The sequence below is a fragment of the Salvelinus alpinus genome, chromosome 2, assembly GCF_045679555.1.
Source record: "Salvelinus alpinus chromosome 2, SLU_Salpinus.1, whole genome shotgun sequence".
In the NCBI taxonomy this organism is placed as follows: domain Eukaryota; kingdom Metazoa; phylum Chordata; class Actinopteri; order Salmoniformes; family Salmonidae; genus Salvelinus; species Salvelinus alpinus.
In genome coordinates this window covers 75,503,886-75,526,565 of record NC_092087.1, presented here as the reverse complement: position 1 = coordinate 75,526,565, position 22,680 = coordinate 75,503,886, and the positions used below count along the sequence as shown (strand labels likewise).

The 22,680-nt window shown below is 43.7% G+C and overlaps 1 protein-coding gene across 1 annotated transcript in view; it reads right to left on the bottom strand.

Annotated features, from left to right (window-relative positions):
• LOC139567748 (sodium/potassium/calcium exchanger 3-like) overlaps positions 1–22,437 on the bottom strand; it is a 74,331-nt gene extending 51,894 nt beyond the window's left edge. The window contains exons 1-2 of the mRNA XM_071389213.1: positions 21,882–22,437; positions 11,455–11,589 (exon numbers count right to left, since the gene is read on the bottom strand). Of these exons, the coding sequence (XP_071245314.1) occupies positions 11,455–11,589; positions 21,882–22,080 (334 nt within the window). The 5' untranslated portion in view covers positions 22,081–22,437. The remainder of the gene's footprint in view (positions 1–11,454; positions 11,590–21,881) is intronic.
• Positions 22,438–22,680: the final 243 nt, after the last annotated feature.

The following is a 22,680-nucleotide window of genomic DNA, read 5'->3' as shown; positions in this document are numbered from 1 at the left end:
AGGAGGCTGGTGGGAGGCGCTATAGGAGGACGGGCTCATTGTAAAGGCTGGAATGGAATGTATGAAACGGTATCAAACATATGGAAACCACTCCGTTCCATTCATTCCATTCCAGCCATTACAATGAACCCATCCTCCTATAACTCCCCCCCACAAGCCTCCTCTGCTACATAACCCTATGCCCTACAAGTGCATAGGGATAATTACCTGTCCTACAAACCACAGAGCACCAAATCCATCTCCTTAAAACCTAACACTCCGCATCGGAATATTCTCCAGTCCCTGAGAAGAGTGAGAGCACACATCTACCTACACTACCAGCAGAAGAGTGAGAACACCCATCTACCTTCACTACCAGCAGAAGAGTGAGAGCACACATCTACCTACACTACCAGCAGAAGAGTGAGAACACCCATCTACCTTCACTACCAGCAGAAGAGTGAGAACACCCATCTACCTACACTACCAGAAGAAGAGTGAGAACACCCATCTACCTACACTACCAGAAGAAGAGTGAGAACACTCATCTACCTTCACTACCAGAAGAAGAGTGAGAACACTCATCTACCTACACTACCAGAAGAAGAGTGAGAACACCCATCTACCTACACTACCAGCAGAAGAGTGAGAACACCCTTCTACCTTCACTACCAGAAGAGTGAGAACACCCATCTACCTACACTACCAGAAGAAGAGTGAGAACACCCTTCTACCTTCACTACCAGAAGAGTGAGAACACCCATCTACCTACACTACCAGAAGAAGAGTGAGAACACCCATCTACCTACACTACCAGAAGAATAGTGAGAGCACCCATCTACCTTCACTACCAGAAGAAGAGTGAGAACACCCATCTACCTTCACTACCAGAAGAATAGTGAGAGCACCCATCTACCTACACTACCAGAAGAAGAGTGAGAACACCCATCTACCTACACTACCAGAAGAGTGAGAACACCCATCTACCTTCACTACCAGAAGAAGAGTGAACACCCATATACCTTCACTACCAGAAGAAGAGTGAGAGCACATATCTACCTACACTACCAGAAGAAGAGTGAGAACACCCATCTACCTTCACTACCAGAAGAGTGAGAACACCCATCTACCTACACTACCAGAAGAAGAGTGAGAACATCCATCTACCTTCACTACCAGAAGAGTGAGAACACCCATCTACCTACACTACCAGAAGAAGAGTGAGAACACCCATCTACCTACACTACCAGAAGAAGAGTGAGAACACCCATCTACCTTCAGTACCAGAAGAGTGAGAACACCCATCTACCTTCAGTACCAGAAGAGTGAGAACACCCATCTACCTACACTACCAGAAGAAGAGTGAGAACATCCATCTACCTTCACTACCAGAAGAGTGAGAACACCCATCTACCTACACTACCAGAAGAAGAGTGAGAACATCCATCTACCTTCACTACCAGAAGAAGAGTGAGAGGACATATCTACCTTCACTACCAGAAGAAGAGTGAGAGCACATATCTACCTACACTACCAGAAGAAGAGTGAGAACACCCATCTACCTTCAGTACCAGAAGAGTGAGAACACCCATCTACCTACACTACCAGAAGAAGAGTGAGAACATCCATCTACCTTCACTACCAGAAGAGTGAGAACACCCATCTACCTACACTACCAGAAGAAGAGTGAGAACACCCATCTACCTACACTACCAGAAGAAGAGTGAGAACACCCATCTACCTACACTACCAGAAGAAGAGTGAGAACATCCATCTACCTTCACTACCAGAAGAAGAGTGAGAACACCCATCTACCTTCACTACCAGAAGAAGAGTGAGAACACCCATCTACCTTCACTACCAGAAGAAGAGTGAGAACACCCATCTACCTTCACTACCAGAAGAAGAGTGAGAACACCCATCTACCTTCACTACCAGAAGAAGAGTGAGAACACCCATCTACCTACACTACCAGCAGAGGAGTGAGAACACCCATCTACCTACACTACCAGAAGAAGAGTGAGAGGACATATCTACCTTCACTACCAGAAGAAGAGTGAGAGCACATATCTACCTACACTACCAGAAGAAGAGTGAGAACACCCATCTACCTTCAGTACCAGAAGAGTGAGAACACCCATCTACCTACACTACCAGAAGAAGAGTGAGAACATCCATCTACCTTCACTACCAGAAGAGTGAGAACACCCATCTACCTACACTACCAGAAGAAGAGTGAGAACACCCATCTACCTACACTACCAGAAGAAGAGTGAGAACACCCATCTACCTACACTACCAGAAGAAGAGTGAGAACATCCATCTACCTTCACTACCAGAAGAAGAGTGAGAACACCCATCTACCTTCACTACCAGAAGAAGAGTGAGAACACCCATCTACCTTCACTACCAGAAGAAGAGTGAGAACACCCATCTACCTTCACTACCAGAAGAAGAGTGAGAACACCCATCTACCTACACTACCAGAAGAAGAGTGAGAACATCCATCTACCTACACTACCAGAAGAAGAGTGAGAACACCCATCTACCTACACTACCAGAAGAAGAGTGATAACACCCATCTACCTTCACTACCAGAAGAAGAGTGAGAACACCCATCTACCTACACTACCAGAAGAAGAGTGAGAACATCCATCTACCTACACTACCAGAAGAAGAGTGAGAACACCCATCTACCTACACTACCAGAAGAAGAGTGAGAACACCCATCTACCTACACTACCAGAAGAGTGAGAACACCCATCTACCTACACTACCAAAAGCCTCTGAAGCCATACCTGTGGCTTGTTCCCTCTCTTATTTTCTGGCATATTCTATACCTTTATCTAGTCTCATCCATACATTCTCTCCTTTCCTCCCCTTCTCTGCTCTTTTCTCCCCTCCCCTCCCCTCCCCTCCTCTCTCTTTCCCCTCCCCTCCTTTCCTCTCCTTTCTCCTTTCCTCATCTTTCCTCTCCTCTCTCCTTTCACCTCCCTTCCTTTCCTATACTCTCTCCTTTCTTCTCCTCTCTCCTTTCTTCTCCTCTCTCCTCTCTCCTTTCCTCTCCTCTCTCCTTTCCTCTCCTCTCCCCTCCTCTGCTCTTTTCTCCCTCCTCTCCTATCCTCTCCTCTCCCCTCTTCTGCTCTTTTCTCCCCTCCCCTCATCTCTCATTTCCCCTCCCCTCCTCTCCCCCGCTCTTTTCTCCCCTCCTCTGCTCCTCTCTCCTTTCCTCTCCTCTCTCCTTTCCCCTCCCCTCCTTTCCTCTCCTCTGCTCTTTTCTCCCTCCTCTCCTATCCTCTCCTTTCCCCTCCTCTGCTCTTTTCTCCCCTCCCCTCATCTCTCATTTCCCCTCTCCTCCTCTCCCCCGCTCTTTTCTCCCCTCCTCTGCTCCTCTCCTCTCTCCTTTCCTCTCCTCTCTCCTTTCCCCTCCTCTCCTTTCCTATCCCCTCCTCTGCTCTTTTCTCCCTCCTCTGCTCTTTTCTCCCTCCTCTCCTATCCTCTCCTCTCCCCTCCTCTGCTCTTTTCTCCCCTCCTCTCATCTCTCATTTCCCCTCTCCCCTCCCCTCCTTTCCTCTCCTCTCCCCCGCTCTTTTCTCCCCTCTCCTCTCCTTTCCCCTCCCCTCCTTTCCTCTCCTTTCTCCTTTCCTCATCTTTCCTCTCCTCTCTCCTTTCTCCTCTCTCCTTTCCTCTCCTCTCTCCTTTCCCATCCCCTCCTTTCCTCTCCCCTCCTCTGCTCTTTTCTCCCTCCTCTCCTTTCCTCTCTCCTTTCCCTCCCCTCCTTTCCTCTCCTCTCCTCTCCTCTCCCCTCCTCTGCTCTTTTCTCCCTCCTCTCCTATCCTCTCCTCTCCCCTCCTCTGCTCTTTTCTCCCCTCCTCTCCTCTCTCATTTCCCCTCCCCTCCTTTCCTCTCCCCCGCTCTTTTCTCCCCTCTGCTCCTCTCTCCTTTCCCCTCCCCTCCTTTCCTCTCTCCTTTCGCTCCTCATCTTTCATCTCCTCTCTCCTTTCCCCTCCCTTCCTTTCCTCCTCTCTCCTTTCCTCTCCTATCCTCTCTCCTTTCCCCTCCCCCCTCTCCTTTCCTCTCCTCCCTCCCTCTCCCCTCCTCTCTCCTATCTTCTCCCCTCCTCTGCTCTCTTCTCCCCATTCCCCAAAACAAGCATCAGAAATCAACTCACCCAGCGGGGTCCCTGCAATTAAAATCATCGAAGGTGTGCGTAATGACGGATGTGATGGGTTATGGGTAATTTCATGTCTTTCTGGCAGCGTGTGTTTGTTTGTGTTTGTGTGTGTAATGTGTGTGTTCTTGTGTGTGTGTTAGTGAAATGAGGGGTTCCGTCTGAAGTGGAGGAGCAGCAGGACGTTGGTGGAAGGAACAGAACAATCAGAGAAGCCTTCTGCAGGTACTTCAGGAGAGCTCACGCCGAGCGTCATCAAGGCCTGCACTGTACTGTACACATGTCCATCTCCACTGCTGGGGCAGCAGGGGTACTGGTACTGCACTGTACTGTACACATGTCTGTCTCTACTGCTGGGGCAGCAGGGGTACTGGTACTGCACTGTACTGTACACATGTCCATCTCCACTGCTGGGGCAGCAGGGGTACTGGTACTGCACTGTACTGTACACAGGTCTGTCTCTACTGCTGGGGCAGCAGGGGTACTGGTACTGCACTGTACTGTACACATGTCCATCTCCACTGCTGGGGCAGCAGGGGTACCGGTACTGCACTGTACTGTACACATGTCCATCTCCACTGCTGGGGCAGCAGGGGTACTGGTACTGCACTGTACTGTACACATGTCTGTCTCTACTGCTGGGGCAGCAGGGGTACTGGTACTGCACTGTACTGTACACATGTCCGTCTCTACTGCTGGGGCAGCAGGGGTACTGGTACTGCACTGTACACATGTCCGTCTCCACTGCTGGGGCAGCAGGGGTACTGGTACTGCACTGTACTGTACACATGTCCGTCTCCACTGCTGGGGCAGCAGGGGTACTGGTACTGCACTGTACACATGTCCGTCTCCACTGCTGGGGCAGCAGGGGTACTGGTACTGCACTGTACTGTACACATGTCCGTCTCCACTGCTGGGGCAGCAGGGGTACTGGTACTGCACTGTACACATGTCCGTCTCCACTGCTGGGGCAGCAGGGGTACCGGTACTGCACTGTACACATGTCCGTCTCTACTGCTGGGGCAGCAGGGGTACTGGTACTGCACTGTACTGTACACATGTCCGTCTCCACTGCTGGGGCAGCAGGGGTACTGGTACTGCACTGTACACATGTCCGTCTCCACTGCTGGGGCAGCAGGGGTACTGGTACTGCACTGTACACATGTCCGCCTCCACTGCTGGGGCAGCAGGGGTACTGGTACTGCATTGTACACATGTCCGTCTCCACTGCTGGGGCAGCAGGGATACCGGTACTCAGACATAGACACGCATACAGGGTGCTCTCTCTCACACAGACAAAAACACACACAGACAGACAAAAACACACACAGACAGACGAGAAAATACGCACTCACAGACACACAAATTTGCACACACTCTAAATGTACACTAACACACCCACAGACACACGCAATAATAAACGTAATCATACACCCCCCTCCCCCTCCCCCTCCCAAAAAGCACTTTCTCAAAAGGTCAAATCAACACATGACTCACTCTTAACACGAACACACACTACATCTATCTTTACCAGGAACACAAAAAGGGGTGAAAGAAGGTACACTTTTAAGAGAGGTTATTAGTCCAAACTGTGTGTGTGTGTGTGTGTACATATTTAAAGGAGAGGTTATCATTTAGCCCAACCTCTACCTTTACACCACGCGTCACTGGAGTCACCCCAGAGTCCTGGCCTCTTAAACGCTCGCTTTCATTTTAACAAGGAGAAGGAGAGGTGAACTATAATAGGCAGGGAAAGGAGAATAACTTGACCTCCGACCCCTATCTCCCTTTTATAGACCACAAGGGTGACCTTGAGGGAGAAGGATGAGATGGGAGATGGATTGTGGCCATTTTGCTTAATTAGCACACCAGAGAGTGGGGGAAAGGAGGGGGAATGTGGTGGGTAAGGTAAACGGTGAAGGGTGTGTGTGTGGGGGGGGGGGGGGGATATGACAGCGTGTGTGTGTCATCATTATCTCATAGCTCAAGGTAAGAAAACAAAACTCAAATGCAATCCTTCAGTGAAACCCTCTCCATCTACTCTTCTCCCAAGCTTCAGTTCAACCCATCATTACAACAGAGTTGAATGTCAGATTTCCACCATCCATATGGGGCTATAAATAGACACTGGGCTAGATGATGCAGGATAGGCCGGTCTGGAAGATGATGGTGATGATGTGGTTCATATGGGGAAGGATGTGGGATTTTGAAGATGAAAAACATATAAGGGACCTGCTTCAAATTCACTCAGAAAAAGCCTAAGATTTTAATCACTTTATTAACTCTGTAGGGGAATGCGCTTCTAAACCTGTCAAGTACACTGCTAAGAATAATGGTGCTTAGCAGTTACAGTTGAAGTCGGAAGTTTACATACACTTTAGCCAAATACATTTAAACTACATTTTTCACAATTCCTGACATTTAATCCTAGTACAAATTCCCTATCTGAGGTCAATTATGATCACCACTTTATTTCAAGAATGTGAAATGTCAGAATAATAGTAGAGAATTACTTATTTCAGCTTTTATTTCTTTCATCACATTCCCAGTGGGTCAGAGGTTTACAGACACTCAATTAGTATTTCGTAGCATTGCCTTTAAATTGTTTAACTTGGGTCAAACGTTTCAAGTAGCCTTCCACAAGCTTCCCACAATAAGTTGGGTGAATTTTGGCCCATTCCTCCTGACAGAGCTGGTGTAACTGAGTCCGGTTTGTAGGCTTCCCTGCTCGCACACGCTTTTTCAGTTCTGCCCACAAATGTTCTTATTGATTGAGGTCAGAGCTTTGTGATGGCCACTCCAATATCTTGACTTTGTTGTCCTTAAGCCATTTTTCCACAACTTTGGAAGTATGCTTGGGGTCATTGTACATTTGGAAGACTCATTTGCGACCAAGCTTTAACATCCTGACTGATGTTTTGAGATGTTGCTTCAATATATCCACATACTTTTCCTCCCTCATGATGCCATCTATTTTGTGAAGTGCACCAGTCCCTCCTGCAGCAAGCACCCCACAACATGATGCTGCCACCCCCGTTCTTCACGGTTGGGATGGTGTTCTTCAGCTTGCATGCCTCCCCCTTTTAACTCCAAACATAACAATGGTCATTATGGCCAAACAGTTCTGTTTTTGTTTCTTCAGACCAGAGGATATTTCTCCAAAAAATACAATCTTTGTCACCATGTGCAGTTGCAAACCGTAGTCTGGCTTTTTTATGGCGGTTTTGGAGCAGTGGCTTCTTCCTTGCTGAGTGGCCTTTCAGGTTATGTCGATATAGGACTCGTTTAACTGTGGATATAGATACTTTTGTACCCGTTTCCTCCAGCATCTTCACAAGGTCCTTTGCTGTTGTTCTGGGATTGATTTGCACTTTTTGCACCAAAGTTTGTTAATCTCTAGGAGACAGAACGCGTCTCCTTCCTGAGCGGTATGATGGCTGTGTGGTCCCATGGTGTTTATACTATTGTTTGTACAGATGAACGTGGTACCTTCGGGCGTTTGTAAATTGCTCCCAAGGATGAACCAGACTTGTGGAGGTCTACAATTGTTTTTCTGAGATCTTGGCTGATTTCTTTTGATTTTCCTATGATGTCAAGCAAAGAGGCACTGAGTTGAAAGGTAGGCCTTGAAATACATCCACAGGTACACCTCCAGTTGACTCAAATGATGTCAATTAGCCTATCAGAATCTTCTAAAGCCATGACATAATTTTCTGGAATTTTCCAAGCTGTTTAAAGGCACAGTCATTTTAGCGTATGTAAATATCTGGTTGAAAAACAAGTTTTAATGACTCCAACCTAAGTGTATGTAAACTTCCGACTTCAACTGTATATATACAGAACAAGTCAAAAGTTTGGACACACCTACTCATTCAAAGGTTTTTCTACATTGTAGAATAATAGTGAAGACATACACAACTATGAAATAACACATATGGAATCATGTTGTAACCAAAAAAGAGTTAAACTACATTTTAGATTCTTCAACGTAGCCACCTTTTGCCTTGATGACAGCTTTGCAGACTCTTGGCATTCTCAACCAGCTTCATGGGGAATGCTTTTCAACAGTCTTAAAGGAGTTCCCACATATGCTGAGCACTTGTTGGCTGCTTTTCCTTCACTCTGCGGTCCAACTCATCCCAAACCATCTCAATTGGGTTGAGGACGGGTGATTGTGCAGGCCAGGTCATCTGATGCAGCACTCAATCACTCTCCTTCTTGTTCAAATAGCCCTTACACAGCCTGGAGGTGTTTTGGGTCATTGTCCTGTTGAAAAACAAATGATAGTCCCACTAAGCGTAAGCCAGATGGGATGGCGTATCGCTGCAGAATGCTGTGGTAGCCATGCTGGTTAAGTGTGCCATGAATTTTAAATAAATCACAGACAGTGTCACCAGCAAAGCACCCCCACACCCACACCTCCTCCTCCATGCTTCACGGTGGGAACCACACATGCGGACATCATCCGTTCACCTTCTCTGCATCTCACAAAGACACGGCGGTTTGAACCAAAAATCTCAAATTTGGACAGATTTCCACCGGTCTAATGTCCATTGTTCATGTTCCTTGGCCCAAGTAAGTCTCTTATTATTATTGGTGTGATTCTTTGCAGCAATTCGACCATGAAGGCCTGATTCACGCAGTCATCTCTGGACAGTTGATGTTGAGATGTGTCTGTTACTTGAACTCTGTGACTCCGTGAAGCATTTATTTGGACTGCAATTTCTGAGGTGCAGTTAACTTTAATGAACTTATTCTCTGCAGCAGAGGTAACTCTGGGTCTTTCTTTCCTGTGGCGGTCCTCTTGAGAGCCAGTTTCATCATAGCGCTTGATGGTTTTTGCGACTGCACTTGAAGAAACTTTCAAAGTTCTTCAAATTTTCTGGATTGACTGACCTTCATGTCTTAAAGTAATGATGGACTGTCGTTTCTCTTTGCTTATTTGAGCTGTTCTTGCCATAATGTGTACCCCTACCTTGTCACAACACAACTGATTGGCTCAAACACATTAAGAAGGAAAGAAAATCTAAATGCATTCCAGGTAACAACCTCATGAAGCTGGTTGAGAGAATGTCAAGAGTGTGCAAAGCTGTCATCAAGGCAAAGGGTGGCTACTTTGAAGAGTATCAAATATAAAATATAAAATAAAGAAAAATCCTTGAATGAGTAGGTGTGTCCAAACTTTTGACTGGTACTATATACAGTGGGGAGAACAAGTATTTGATACACTGACAATTTTGCAGGTTTTCCTACTTACAAAGCATGTAGAGGTCTGTAATTTTTATCATAGGTACACTTCAACTGTGAGAGAAGGAATCTAAAACAAAAATCCAGAAAATCACATTGTATGATTTTTAAGTAATTAATTTGCATTTTATTGCATGACATAAGTATTTGATACATCAGAAAAGCAGAACTGAATATTTGGTACAGAAACCTTAGTTTGCAATTACAGAGATCATACGTTTCCTGTAGTTCTTGACCAGGTTTGCACACACTGCAGCAGGGATTTTGGCCCACTCCTCCATACAGACCTTCTCCAGATCCTTCAGGTTTCGGGGCTGTCGCTGGGCAATACGGACTTTCGGCTCCCTCCAAAGATTTTCTATTGGGTTCAGGTCTGGAGACTGGCTAGGCCACTCCAGGACCTTGAGATGCTTCTTACGGAGCCACTCCTTAGTTGCCCTGGCTGTGTGTTTCGGGTCGTTGTCATGCTGGAAGACCCAGCCACGACCCATCTTCAATGCTCTTACTGAGGGAAGGAGGTTGTTGGTCAAGATCTCGCGATACATGGCCCCATCCATCCTCCCCTCAATACGGTGCAGTCGTCCTGTCCCCTTTGCAGAAAAGCATCCCCAAAGAATGATGTTTCCACCTCCATGCTTCACGGTTGGGATGGTGTTCTTGGGGTTGTACTCATCCTTCTATTCCTCCAAACACGGCGAGTGGAGTTTAGAGCAAAAAGCTCTATTTTTGTCTCATCAGACCACATGACCTTCTCCCATTCCTCCTCTGGATCATCCAGATGGTCATTGGCAAACTTCAGACGGGCCTGGACATGCGCTGGCTTGAGCAGGGGGACCTTGCGTGCGCTGCAGGATTTTAATCCATGACGGCGTAGTGTGTTACTAATGGTTTTCTTTGAGACTGTGGTCCCAGCTCTCTTCAGGTCATTGACCAGGTCCTGCCGTGTAGTTCTGGGCTGATCCCTCACATTCCTCATGATCATTGATGCCCCACGAGGTGAGATCTTGCATGGAGCCCCAGACCGAGGGTGATTGACCGTCATCTTGAACTTCTTCCATTTTCTAATAATTGTGCCAACAGTTGTTGCCTTCTCACCAAGCTGCTTGGCTATTGTCCTGTAGCCCATCCCAGCCTTGTACAGGTCTACAATTTATCCCTGATGTCCTTACACAGCTCTCTGGTCTTGGCCATTGTGGAGAGGTTGGAGTCTGTTTGATTGAGTGTGTGGACAGGTGTCTTTTATACAGGTAACGAGTTCAAACAGGTGCAGTTAATACAGGTAATGAGTGGAGAACAGGAGGGCTTCTTAAAGAAAAGCTAACAGGTCTGTGAGAGCCGGAATTCTTACTGGTTGGTAGGTGATCAAATACTTATGTCATGCAATAAAATGCAAATTAATTACTTAAAAATCATACAATGTGATTTTCTGGATTTTTGTTTTAGATTCCGTCTCTCACAGTTGAAGTGTACCTATGATAAAAATGACAGACCTCTACATGCTTTGTAAGTAGGAAAACCTGCAAAATCGGCAGTGTATCAAATACTTGTTCTCCCCACTGTATATACAGTTGTATCTATTTGAGGGATTTAACCCTTTGTGGTTCTATACAGCACCATTTCATCTAGCAGTGTGTAACATGTAACTCAAGCATTCTTACACACCATTCACCCATCGACAGTGCCGGCTTGAACAGTCAAGCCCAAGTCTCTCGTTGATGATCAGATAAGAGGTCGCCATGGAAACTGGGGACTTTCACTTGTCAGAAAAGCTACAGGGTCCCAGAATGTGCCCGAGAATAAGTGTGAAAAGTGCTGAAACACCCAGAAAGAACACTACCGTGTGTGTGTGTGAGTGATGTACTGTAGGCTCACGGGAGCCTATCTGACCCGACAGTCTGTTTTACCCCAGATTGGGAAGACAAGGAGAGATGGGAATAACGGAGGGAGGGAGGGAGAATACGGGGTGCTCTCTTTCTTCCTTCTTTCTCTCTTACCTGGAGCGGGGGCAAGAGAGGAAGGGATATGAGATGTTTCATTTCTTTCTTTCATTTTGTTACCTGGTTCGGTGCAGTTTTTCTTTTCCCCATCCTCTTCCATGCTGCTATTACTGTCCAATGTGTCCACCTCCTGCAGTAGCTTCCTGCCTCCCCATCGCTCATCATCATACGTGGTGGGGCTGGATGTGTCAAAACCTACGAGACACAGGTAGAGGAGGCTTGAAAAGAGGTAACCAGGGCATGTTCATTAGGGCTCATTGATCAAAATTCTTTGCAACACAAAATGAAAATGATCATTTGTTTTTGGACCAGTTCAGTAATACATCCCGGTTTCTCTGTTTTATTCTGTTTAGTCCCTACTTAACACGACCATGATCTACTTTGAAATTAACAAAAAGTTTGAGGAGGATTATTTTGTCAGTGTTCAAGATATATTTATCAAGTTATTATGCACTGAGAAATGAAACGAAGGGAAAGAACTGGGGGCAGAATATATTGTATTGAATCACACAAAATGCCACTTGAATCATGAGTGCACTCTGAATAAAGAACACATCTAGAGGCAAAAACAGGGTACATGATTCATGTTCTTCTTTGGACAACCCTAAACCCACTCTAACCTTTTCAGCTGGCTGACAACACAAAAGAGAAATGCTTTGAATCAAAATCAGAAACAGAGGTATTGAAATGTCCTATAGTCAGACCTAGAGGTATGGCTGAACTTTCCACCTGGCATCATCACCTTTGATTCTGTACTCACAAGGCAGGCAGCGGGCACAAGCCATTGCGTGCCAACATTCATTGTGTATTTACCTCCTCTCACAGACACACACACACACAGGCCATCCATACACACACATACTTACACGCACACACACAGAAATAACAAGCATATCGCACCGGTGATTAATGTGTCAATGCCTGCAAGGCGTTGAGTGCTTCTCCACTAAGCTCAGAGAACATAACACACACACACGCACGCACTTCATGAAGTGGATCATAAATAATCAACATAATTAATATATATATATATTTGGCATGTTGTTTAACAGTTTCACAGAGGCACACAATGGGAAGTGGAGAAATGCATTAGCTGGAGTGTCATTGTTGGTTTGAACACACACACACACACACACACACACACACACACACACACACACACACACACACACACACACACACACACACACACACACACACACACACACACACACACACACACACACACAGTATTGTGTATCCCTGTTGCATTGCGTCGTTCCGTTACCAGGATGTGCACACTGACATAACAGTGATGCACAAATCATGAGTATGAAATATGAATATTCATATACAAGCACCAAGCCTTCTGTCCCTGTTCTGTAATGAAGATTCAATGGGATATAAGTGACAGCTCACGAAAAGTAAACGTCGACCTCGAATAGCAAGCTGTGTGTTTTAAAGTTAAAGTGCTTTGTATAGAGTAGTAGAGGAAGAGAGTAGGAGTGAACAGCTTTTGTCTCTCTCTGTAACCTGGAGAAGTGTTTTTAGTATACCCCTGGGTACTCTGCCCTGATTTCAGCTTAGCTGCAGTATAAAACACCTGAGCTTTACAGCGGTTGTACAGGCAATGCTTCTCTGACACACCTACTCATTCAAGGGATTTTCTTTATTTTTACTATTTTCTCCATTGTAGAATAATAGTGAAGACATCACAATTATGAAATAACACATATGGAATCATGTAGTAACCAAAAAAGTGTTCAACTATATTTTAGATTCTTCAAAGTAGCCACCTTTTGCCTTGATGACAGCTTTGCACACTCTTGGCATTCTCTCAACCAGCTTCATGAGGAATGCTTTTCCAACAGTCTTGAAAGAGTTCCCACATATGCTGAGCACTTGTTGGCTGCTTTTCCTTCACTCTGCGGTCCAACTCATCCCAAACCATCTCAATGGGGTTGAGGTCAGGTGATTGTGGAGACCAGGTCATCTGATGCAGTACTCCATCACTCTCACTGGTCAAATAGCCCTTACATAGCCTGGAGGTGTGTTTTGGGTCATTGTCCTGTTGAAAAAGTGGAAACCAGATGGGATGGTGTATCACTGCAGAATGCTGTAGTAGCCATGCTGGTTAAGTGTGTCTTGAATTCTAAATAAATCAAAGACACTGTCACCAGCAAAGCACCCCCACACCAACACACCTCCATGCTTCACGGTGGGAACCACACACGCGGAGATCATCATTTCACCTACTCCGCGTCTCACAAACACACCGCGGTTGGAACCAAAAATCTAAAATTTGGACTCATCATACCAAAGGACAGATTTCCACCGGTCTAATGTCCATTGCTCATGTTTCTTGGCCCAATCAAGTCTCTTCTTATTATTGGTGTCCTTTAGTATTGGTTTCTCTGAAGCAATTCGACCATGAAGGCCTGATTCACGCAGTCTTCTCTGAACAGTTGATGTTGAGATGTGTCTGTTACTTGAACTCTGTGAAGCATTTATTTGGGCTGCAATTTCTGAGGCTGGTAACTCTAATGAACTTATCCTCTGCAGCAGAGGTAACTCTGGGTCTTTCTTGTGGCGGTCCTCATGAGAGACAGTTTCATCATAGAGCTTGATGGCTTTTAAAACTGCACTTACAGAAACTTTCAAAGTTCTTGAAATTTTCCAGATTGACTGAACTTCATGTCTTAAAGTAATGACGGACTCTTGTTTCTCTTTACTTATTTGAGCTGTTCTTGCCATAATATGGACTTGGTATTTAACCAAATAGGGCTATCTTCTGTATACCACCCCTAAATTGTCAGAACACAACTGATTGGCTCAAATGCATTTAGAAGGAAAGAAATTCCACAATTTAACTTTTAACAAGGCACACCTGTTAATTGAAATGCATTCCATTCCATGCATCCTCATGAATAGGGTTGAGAGAATGCCAAGAGTATGCAAAGCTGTCATCAAGGCAAAGGTGGCTACTTTGAATAATTCGTTTAACACTTTTTTGGTTACTACATGATTCCATATGTCATTTTTAATAGTTATGATGTCTTCCCTATTATTCTACAATGTAGAAAATATTTTAAAAATATATAAATAGAATGAATATGTGTGTCCAAACCTTTGACTGGTACTGTAAATATATATATATATGTTTTAAATGTTTTGTTGTTTCTCTGTAATACTACTAGCCACCTAGTAGCAATTTTATGAAGTTGGCTTTAGCTAGCCCAACTGCATAACTAGCTACCAAGAAGCCATTTCAGCAATCAATGATGTTGGAGTAGCTAGCTGGTCAAACTATCTTAGCTGGCATGCCATGCTGGCAAGGTTGGTAGACTTGAAAAAGACAAGCAATTGCTAAATGTACTGAAAAAGACTCACATTCCTTCCTATCTTTTAGCCAGATTTTAGTTTCTATAAAAAAATGATTTAGTTTCTATAAAAAAAAAACACCAGTCAGGAGGATACAGACAGATCAAGAGGTACCCTATGCTTAGATACGCAGAAAAAAAATGGAATTAAGCGTAATGATTATGGCTCTAGATCAGGGGTTGGAAACGATTCAGGGAACAGAACCAAAAGCCGAAAAATAAACGAAATGATTTGAGGAACAGAACCGAAAGTAATCTATACTGTTCTGGAACAGAACCGTTATTTTAAAAGCATGGGAACCGATTAATAACGTTCTTTAAATGTTCCGGACATTTTTTTCCAGTCCCACAAAAACAAACAAACAAAGTGCCTACGCAAAACCCTCACTCTGTCACTCAGAAACATATTCCAGTGTCTGCCTGCCAGCTGGAAATCTTTTCCAGTGGGTGTGCGTGTGTATGTAGGCTACCTGCCCCTCCCTTCTGAAGCATAGGTTACTGTAGTCTACTGACAACATTACATAGGTTACTGTAGCCTACTGACAACATTACATAGGTTACTGTAGCCTACTGACAACATTACTGTAGCCTACTGACAACGTTACATAGGTTACTGTAGTCTACTGACGACGTTACATAGGTTACTGTAGCCTACTGACAACATTACATAGGTTACTGTAGCCTACTGACAATATTACATAGGTTACTGTAGCCTACTGACAACATTACATAGGTTACTGTAGCCTACTGACAACATTACATAGGTTACTGTAGCCTACTGACGACGTTACATAGGTTACTGTAGCCTACTGACAACATTACATAGGTTACTGTAGCCTACTGACAACATTACATAGGTTACTGTAGCCTACTGACAACATTACATAGGTTACTGTAGCCTACTGACAACATTACATAGGTTACTGTAGCCTACTGACAACATTACATAGGTTACTGTAGCCTACTGACAACGTTACATAGGTTACTGTAGCCTACTGACAACGTTACATAGGTTACTGTAGCCTACTGACAACATTACATAGGTTACTGTAGTCTACTGACGACAATACATAGGTTACTGTAGTCTACTGACGACGTTACATAGGTTACTGTAGCCTACTGACAACGTTACATAGGTTACTGTAGCCTACTGACAACATTACATAGGTTACTGTAGTCTACTGACAACGTTACATAGGTTACTGTAGTCTACTGACGACGTTACATAGGTTACTGTAGCCTACTGACGACGTTACATAGGTTACTGTAGCCTACTGACAACATTACATAGGTTACTGTAGCCTACTGACAACATTACATAGGTTACTGTGGCCTACTGACAACATTACATAGGTTACTGTAGCCTACTGACAACATTACATAGGTTACTGAAGCCTACTGACGACATTACATAGGTTACTGTGGCCTACTGACAACATTACATAGGTTACTGTAGCCTACTGACAACATTACATAGGTTACTGTGGCCTACTGACAACGTTACATAGGTTACTGTAGCCTACTGACAACATTACATAGGTTACTGTAGCCTACTGACAACATTACATAGGTTACTGTGGCCTACTGACAACGTTACATAGGTTACTGTGGCCTACTGACAACATTACATAGGTTACTGTAGCCTACTGACAACATTACATAGGTTACTGTAGCCTACTGACAACATTACATAGGTTACTGTAGCCTACTGACAACGTTACATAGGTTACTGTGGCCTACTGACAACATTACATAGGTTACTGTAGCCTACTGACAACATTACATAGGTTACTGCAGCCTACTGACGATGTTACATAGGTTACTGTAGCCTACTGACAACATTACATAGGTTACTGTGGCCTACTGACAACATTACATAGGTTACTGTAGCCTACTGACGACGTTACATAGGTTACTGCGGCCTACTGACGACATTACATAGGTTACTGCAGCCTACTGACAACATTACATAGGTTACTGTAGCCTACTGACAACATTACATAGGTTACTGCAGCCTACTGACAACATTACATAGGTTACTGTAGCCTACTGACAACATTACATAGGTTACTGTAGCCTACTGACAACATTACATAGGTTACTGTAGTCTACTGACAACATTACATAGGTTACTGTAGCCTACTGACAACATTACATAGGTTACTGTAGCCTACTGACAACATTACATAGGTTACTGTGGCCTACTGACAACGTTACATAGGTTACTGTAGCCTACTGACAACGTTACATAGGTTACTGTGGCCTACTGACAACATTACATAGGTTACTGTAGCCTACTGACAACATTACATAGGTTACTGCAGCCTACTGACGATGTTACATAGGTTACTGTAGCCTACTGACAACATTACATAGGTTACTGTAGCCTACTGACAACATTACATAGGTTACTGTAGCCTACTGACAACATTACATAGGTTACTGAAGTCTACTGACAACATTACATAGGTTACTGTAGCCTACTGACAACATTACATAGGTTACTGTAGCCTACTGACAACATTACATAGGTTACTGTAGCCTACTGACAACATTACATAGGTTACTGTAGCCTACTGACGACATTACATAGGTTACTGTAGCCTACTGACAACATTACATAGGTTACTGTAGCCTACTGACAACATTACATAGGTTACTGTAGTCTACTGACAACATTACATAGGTTACTGTAGCCTACTGACAACATTACATAGGTTACTGTAGCCTACTGACAACATTACATAGGTTACTGTAGCCTACTGACAACATTACATAGGTTACTGTAGCCTACTGACGACATTACATAGGTTACTGTAGCCTACTGACAACATTACATAGGTTACTGTAGCCTACTGACAACATTACATAGGTTACTGTAGTCTACTGACAACGTTACATAGGTTACTGTAGCCTACTGACAACATTACATAGGTTACTGTAGCCTACTGACAACATTACATAGGTTACTGTAGCCTACTGACAACATTACATAGGTTACTGTAGCCTACTGACAACATTACATAGGTTACTGTAGCCTACTGACAACATTACATAGGTTACTGTAGCCTACTGACGACATTACATAGGTTACTGTAGTCTACTGACAACATTACATAGGTTACTGTAGCCTACTGACAACATTACATAGGTTACTGTAGCCTACTGACAACATTACTGTAGCCTACTGACAATGTTACATAGGTTACTGTAGCCTACTGACAACATTACTGTAGCCTACTGACAACGTTACATAGGTTACTGTAGCCTACTGACGATGTTACATAGGTTACTGTAGCCTACTGACGATGTTACATAGGTTACTGTAGCCTACTGACGATGTTACATAGGTTACTGTAGCCTACTGACAACGTTACATAGGTTACTGTAGCCTACTGACAACATTTCATAGGTTACTGTAGCCTACTGACAACGTTACATAGGTTACTGTAGCCTACTGACAACATTACTGTAGCCTACTGACAACATTACATAGGTTACTGTAGTCTACTGACGACGTTACTGTAGCCTACTGACGATGTTACATAGGTTACTGCAGCCTACTGACGATGTTACATAGGTTACTGTAGCCTACTGACAACGTTACATAGGTTACTGTAGCCTACTGACGACGTTACATAGGTTACTGTAGTCTACTGACGATGTTACATAGGTTACTGTAGACTACTGACAACATTACATAGGTTACTGTAGTCTACTGACAACATTACATAGGTTACTGTAGTCTACTGACGATGTTACATAGGTTACTGTAGCCTACTGACGATGTTACATAGGTTACTGTAGCCTACTGACAACATTTCATAGGTTACTGTAGCCTACTGACAACGTTACATAGGTTACTGTAGCCTACTGACAACATTACATAGGTTACTGTAGCCTACTGACAACATTACATAGGTTACTGTAGCCTACTGACAACGTTACATAGGTTACTGTAGCCTACTGACAACATTACATAGGTTACTGTAGTCTACTGACGATGTTACATAGGTTACTGTAGCCTACTGACAACATTACATAGGTTACTGTGGCCTACTGACAACGTTACATAGGTTACTGTAGTCTACTGACAACGTTACATAGGTTACTGTAGCCTACTGACAACATTTCATAGGTTACTGTAGCCTACTGACAACATTATATAGGTTACTGTAGCCTACTGACAACATTACATAGGTTACTGTAGCCTACTGACAACATTACTGTAGCCTACTGACAACGTTACATAGGTTACTGTAGCCTACTGACGATGTTACATAGGTTACTGCAGCCTACTGACGATGTTACATAGGTTACTGTAGCCTACTGACAACATTACATAGGTTACTGTAGCCTACTGACAACATTACATAGGTTAGTGTAGCCTACTGACGATGTTACATAGGTTACTGTAGCCTACTGACAACATTTCATAGGTTACTGTAGCCTACTGACGATGTTACATAGGTTACTGTAGCCTACTGACGATGTTACATAGGTTACTGTAGCCTACTGACAACGTTACATAGGTTACTGTAGCCTACTGACAACATTACATAGGTTACTGTAGCCTACTGACAACATTACATAGGTTACTGTAGCCTACTGACAACGTTACATAGGTTACTGTAGCCTACTGACAACATTACATAGGTTACTGTAGTCTACTGACGATGTTACATAGGTTACTGTAGCCTACTGACAACGTTACATAGGTTACTGTAGCCTACTGACAACATTACTGTAGCCTACTGACAACATTACATAGGTTACTGTAGCCTACTGACAACATTACATAGGTTACTGTAGCCTACTGACAACATTTCATAGGTTACTGTAGCCTACTGACAACATTACATAGGTTACTGTAGCCTACTGACAACATTACTGTAGCCTACTGACAACGTTACATAGGTTACTGTAGCCTACTGACGATGTTACATAGGTTACTGCAGCCTACTGACGATGTTACATAGGTTACTGTAGCCTACTGACAACATTACATAGGTTACTGTAGCCTACTGACAACATTACATAGGTTAGTGTAGTCTACTGACAACGTTACATAGGTTACTGTAGTCTACTGACAACGTTACATAGGTTACTGTAGCCTACTGACAACATTACATAGGTTACTGTAGCCTACTGACAACATTTCATAGGTTACTGTAGCCTACTGACAACGTTACATAGGTTACTGTAGCCTACTGACAACATTACATAGGTTACTGTAGTCTACTGACAACGTTACATAGGTTACTGTAGCCTACTGACAACATTTCATAGGTTACTGTAGCCTACTGACAACGTTACATAGGTTACTGTAGCCTACTGACAACATTTCATAGGTTACTGTAGCCTACTGACAACATTACATAGGTTACTGTAGCCTACTGACAACATTACATAGGTTACTGTAGCCTACTGACAACATTACATAGGTTACTGTAGCCTACTGACAACGTTACATAGGTTACTGTAGTCTACTGACAACATTACATAGGTTACTGTAGCCTACTGACAACGTTACATAGGTTACTGTAGCCTACTGACAACGTTACATAGGTTACTGTAGCCTACTGACAACATTTCATAGGTTACTGTAGCCTACTGACAACATTACATAGGTTACTGTAGCCTACTGACAACATTACATAGGTTACTGTAGCCTACTGACGACGTTACATAGGTTACTGTAGCCTACTGACAACATTACATAGGTTACTGTAGCCTACTGACAACGTTACATAGGTTACTGTAGTCTACTGACGACATTACATAGGTTACTGTAGCCTACTGACAACATTACATAGGTTACTGTAGCCTACTGACAACGTTACATAGGTTACTGTAGCCTACTGACAACATTACATAGGTTACTGTAGCCTACTGACAACATTACATAGGTTACTGTAGCCTACTGACAACGTTACATAGGTTACTGTAGTCTACTGACGACATTACATAGGTTACTGTAGTCTACTGACGACATTACATAGGTTACTGTAGCCTACTGACAACATTATATAGGTTACTGTAGCCTACTGACGACATTACATAGGTTACTGTAGCCTACTGACGACATTACATAGGTTACTGTAGTCTACTGACAACATTACATAGGTTACTGTAGTCTACTGACAACATTACATAGGTTACTGTAGCCTACTGACAACGTTACAAGCGTAATTCAGAAATTAGGGAGAGATGGTTAATTAGAGAAGAATGGATGGACATTTCAACGCTAGCTAAGGATACTATAGTTGTCACATTGGATTTATTAACTACAAAAAAGGTAAGACGTGTTTTTATTCTAGTGCTGCTCTGCACACACAAGCTTGTTAGCTAGCTAGCTGACGTTTGCGGTGGTCCAACTTTAAACCAACAAGCCCACCGCTTCAAGCCAAGCTTCCTCCTCAGAATTTGAGTTGCATATTGCGCTGTGATGGGCAGCACAGTGTGTGTTATTATGATTAAACCGTACTGTTGCGTCAAAATACAATTTGCTCTTAATAACTTTCCTATACAGATTAAATCGCTTACCCGCTCCACAGCAAACTGCTCTATGCACATCGATTGGTGAAGTCATTTATTGTAGAGCTAAATGTAAAAAATATATATATATTTCAGAGGTTTAAAAAGGAATAGAAAGGAACGCCATAAACTGTAACGTTATTTTGTTTCGAACTGGTTCAGAACTTTATTATGCTGGTCAGAACAGTGGAATGGAACGAAATAAAGAATGGTTCTGTTCAGAACGAAACCATTGGGAAATATATTTGGTTCCAACCCATGCTCAACATTGCAGGAGAAAAAAAACCTGTTCAGCTGTTTGACAAATGACCACACACACACATACTTTGTGCCCCCTCAGATTTTTGAGGTGCATGACACCCCTGACCACACTCCAGTCCAGTTCAGAACTGTGCAAAACGAGAACAACTCAAAAGTAGCCTACAATTAAAACACAATTTGCATGATGTGCAAAATCAATGTAACACTGTATTATTACAAAACATGGTAACAAAACAATGGACTCTATGGGCTACATAACAGCCATTATGGAACTCCCACTTCAGCATTCCATCCCTCAACAGGGGGGTAAGTTGATAGGCCTACCCTCACCTGAATTTTCTGCTAGGTAGGAGAACCCCTTGACGAAGAGAAGCATCCCTCCCATCAAGCATATTTGGATCAAAACCAACTCCTTTCGCTTTTTCCGTCTCGCTTTGATCTTTTTCTGGTTCAGCATCACTTGCGGCGGGCGATTCCGGGGTCGGACGCCGGCTGGAGGCATCCTTTCCGCGGCTTCTTCCTCGTCCATGTAGCCGCCGGAGTGAAATGAGCAGCAAAGCCCTCTGAAAGAATTTTACACGAACGGATATAAAGTGGGGGAACGGTGTGAGGGGGGGGGGGGGTCTGGTAAAAGTTTCAAGTCGGTATCGTTGGAAAGTCGCGAGTGTTGAGGTGTGGACGGCAAGGTTTGTTTTCCTTTTGAAGTGCCAGGGCTTCTTGCTTCTATGTCATATTACATTTTTATTCCATGCAATAGTAGGACAGGCTGCAGGAGCGCTCCATAGATGCGACTGTGGCGGCTCGGGCGCGCAACGCGAGATTGCTCACTGATGTGTATGGTGATGTGATTGTAGGATGCTGTGTCCGACAAGAAAGAGAGAGCGAGAGAGAACGATTGATCAAATGTGCAAGCTGTTTGACGTAGAAATTGCCTAGAGACAGTGAGAGTATAACATAATTTTTTTTCGAGGCTCGGTACACTGCCTATCACTACCCTCTTCTTGGAAAGTTTTTTTGCATGATGTTGGCATTAATACATGATAGCTGAATTACATACATTTACATCAATACACAGTTGAAGTCGGAAGTTTACATACACCTTAGCCAAATACATTTAAACTCCGTTTTT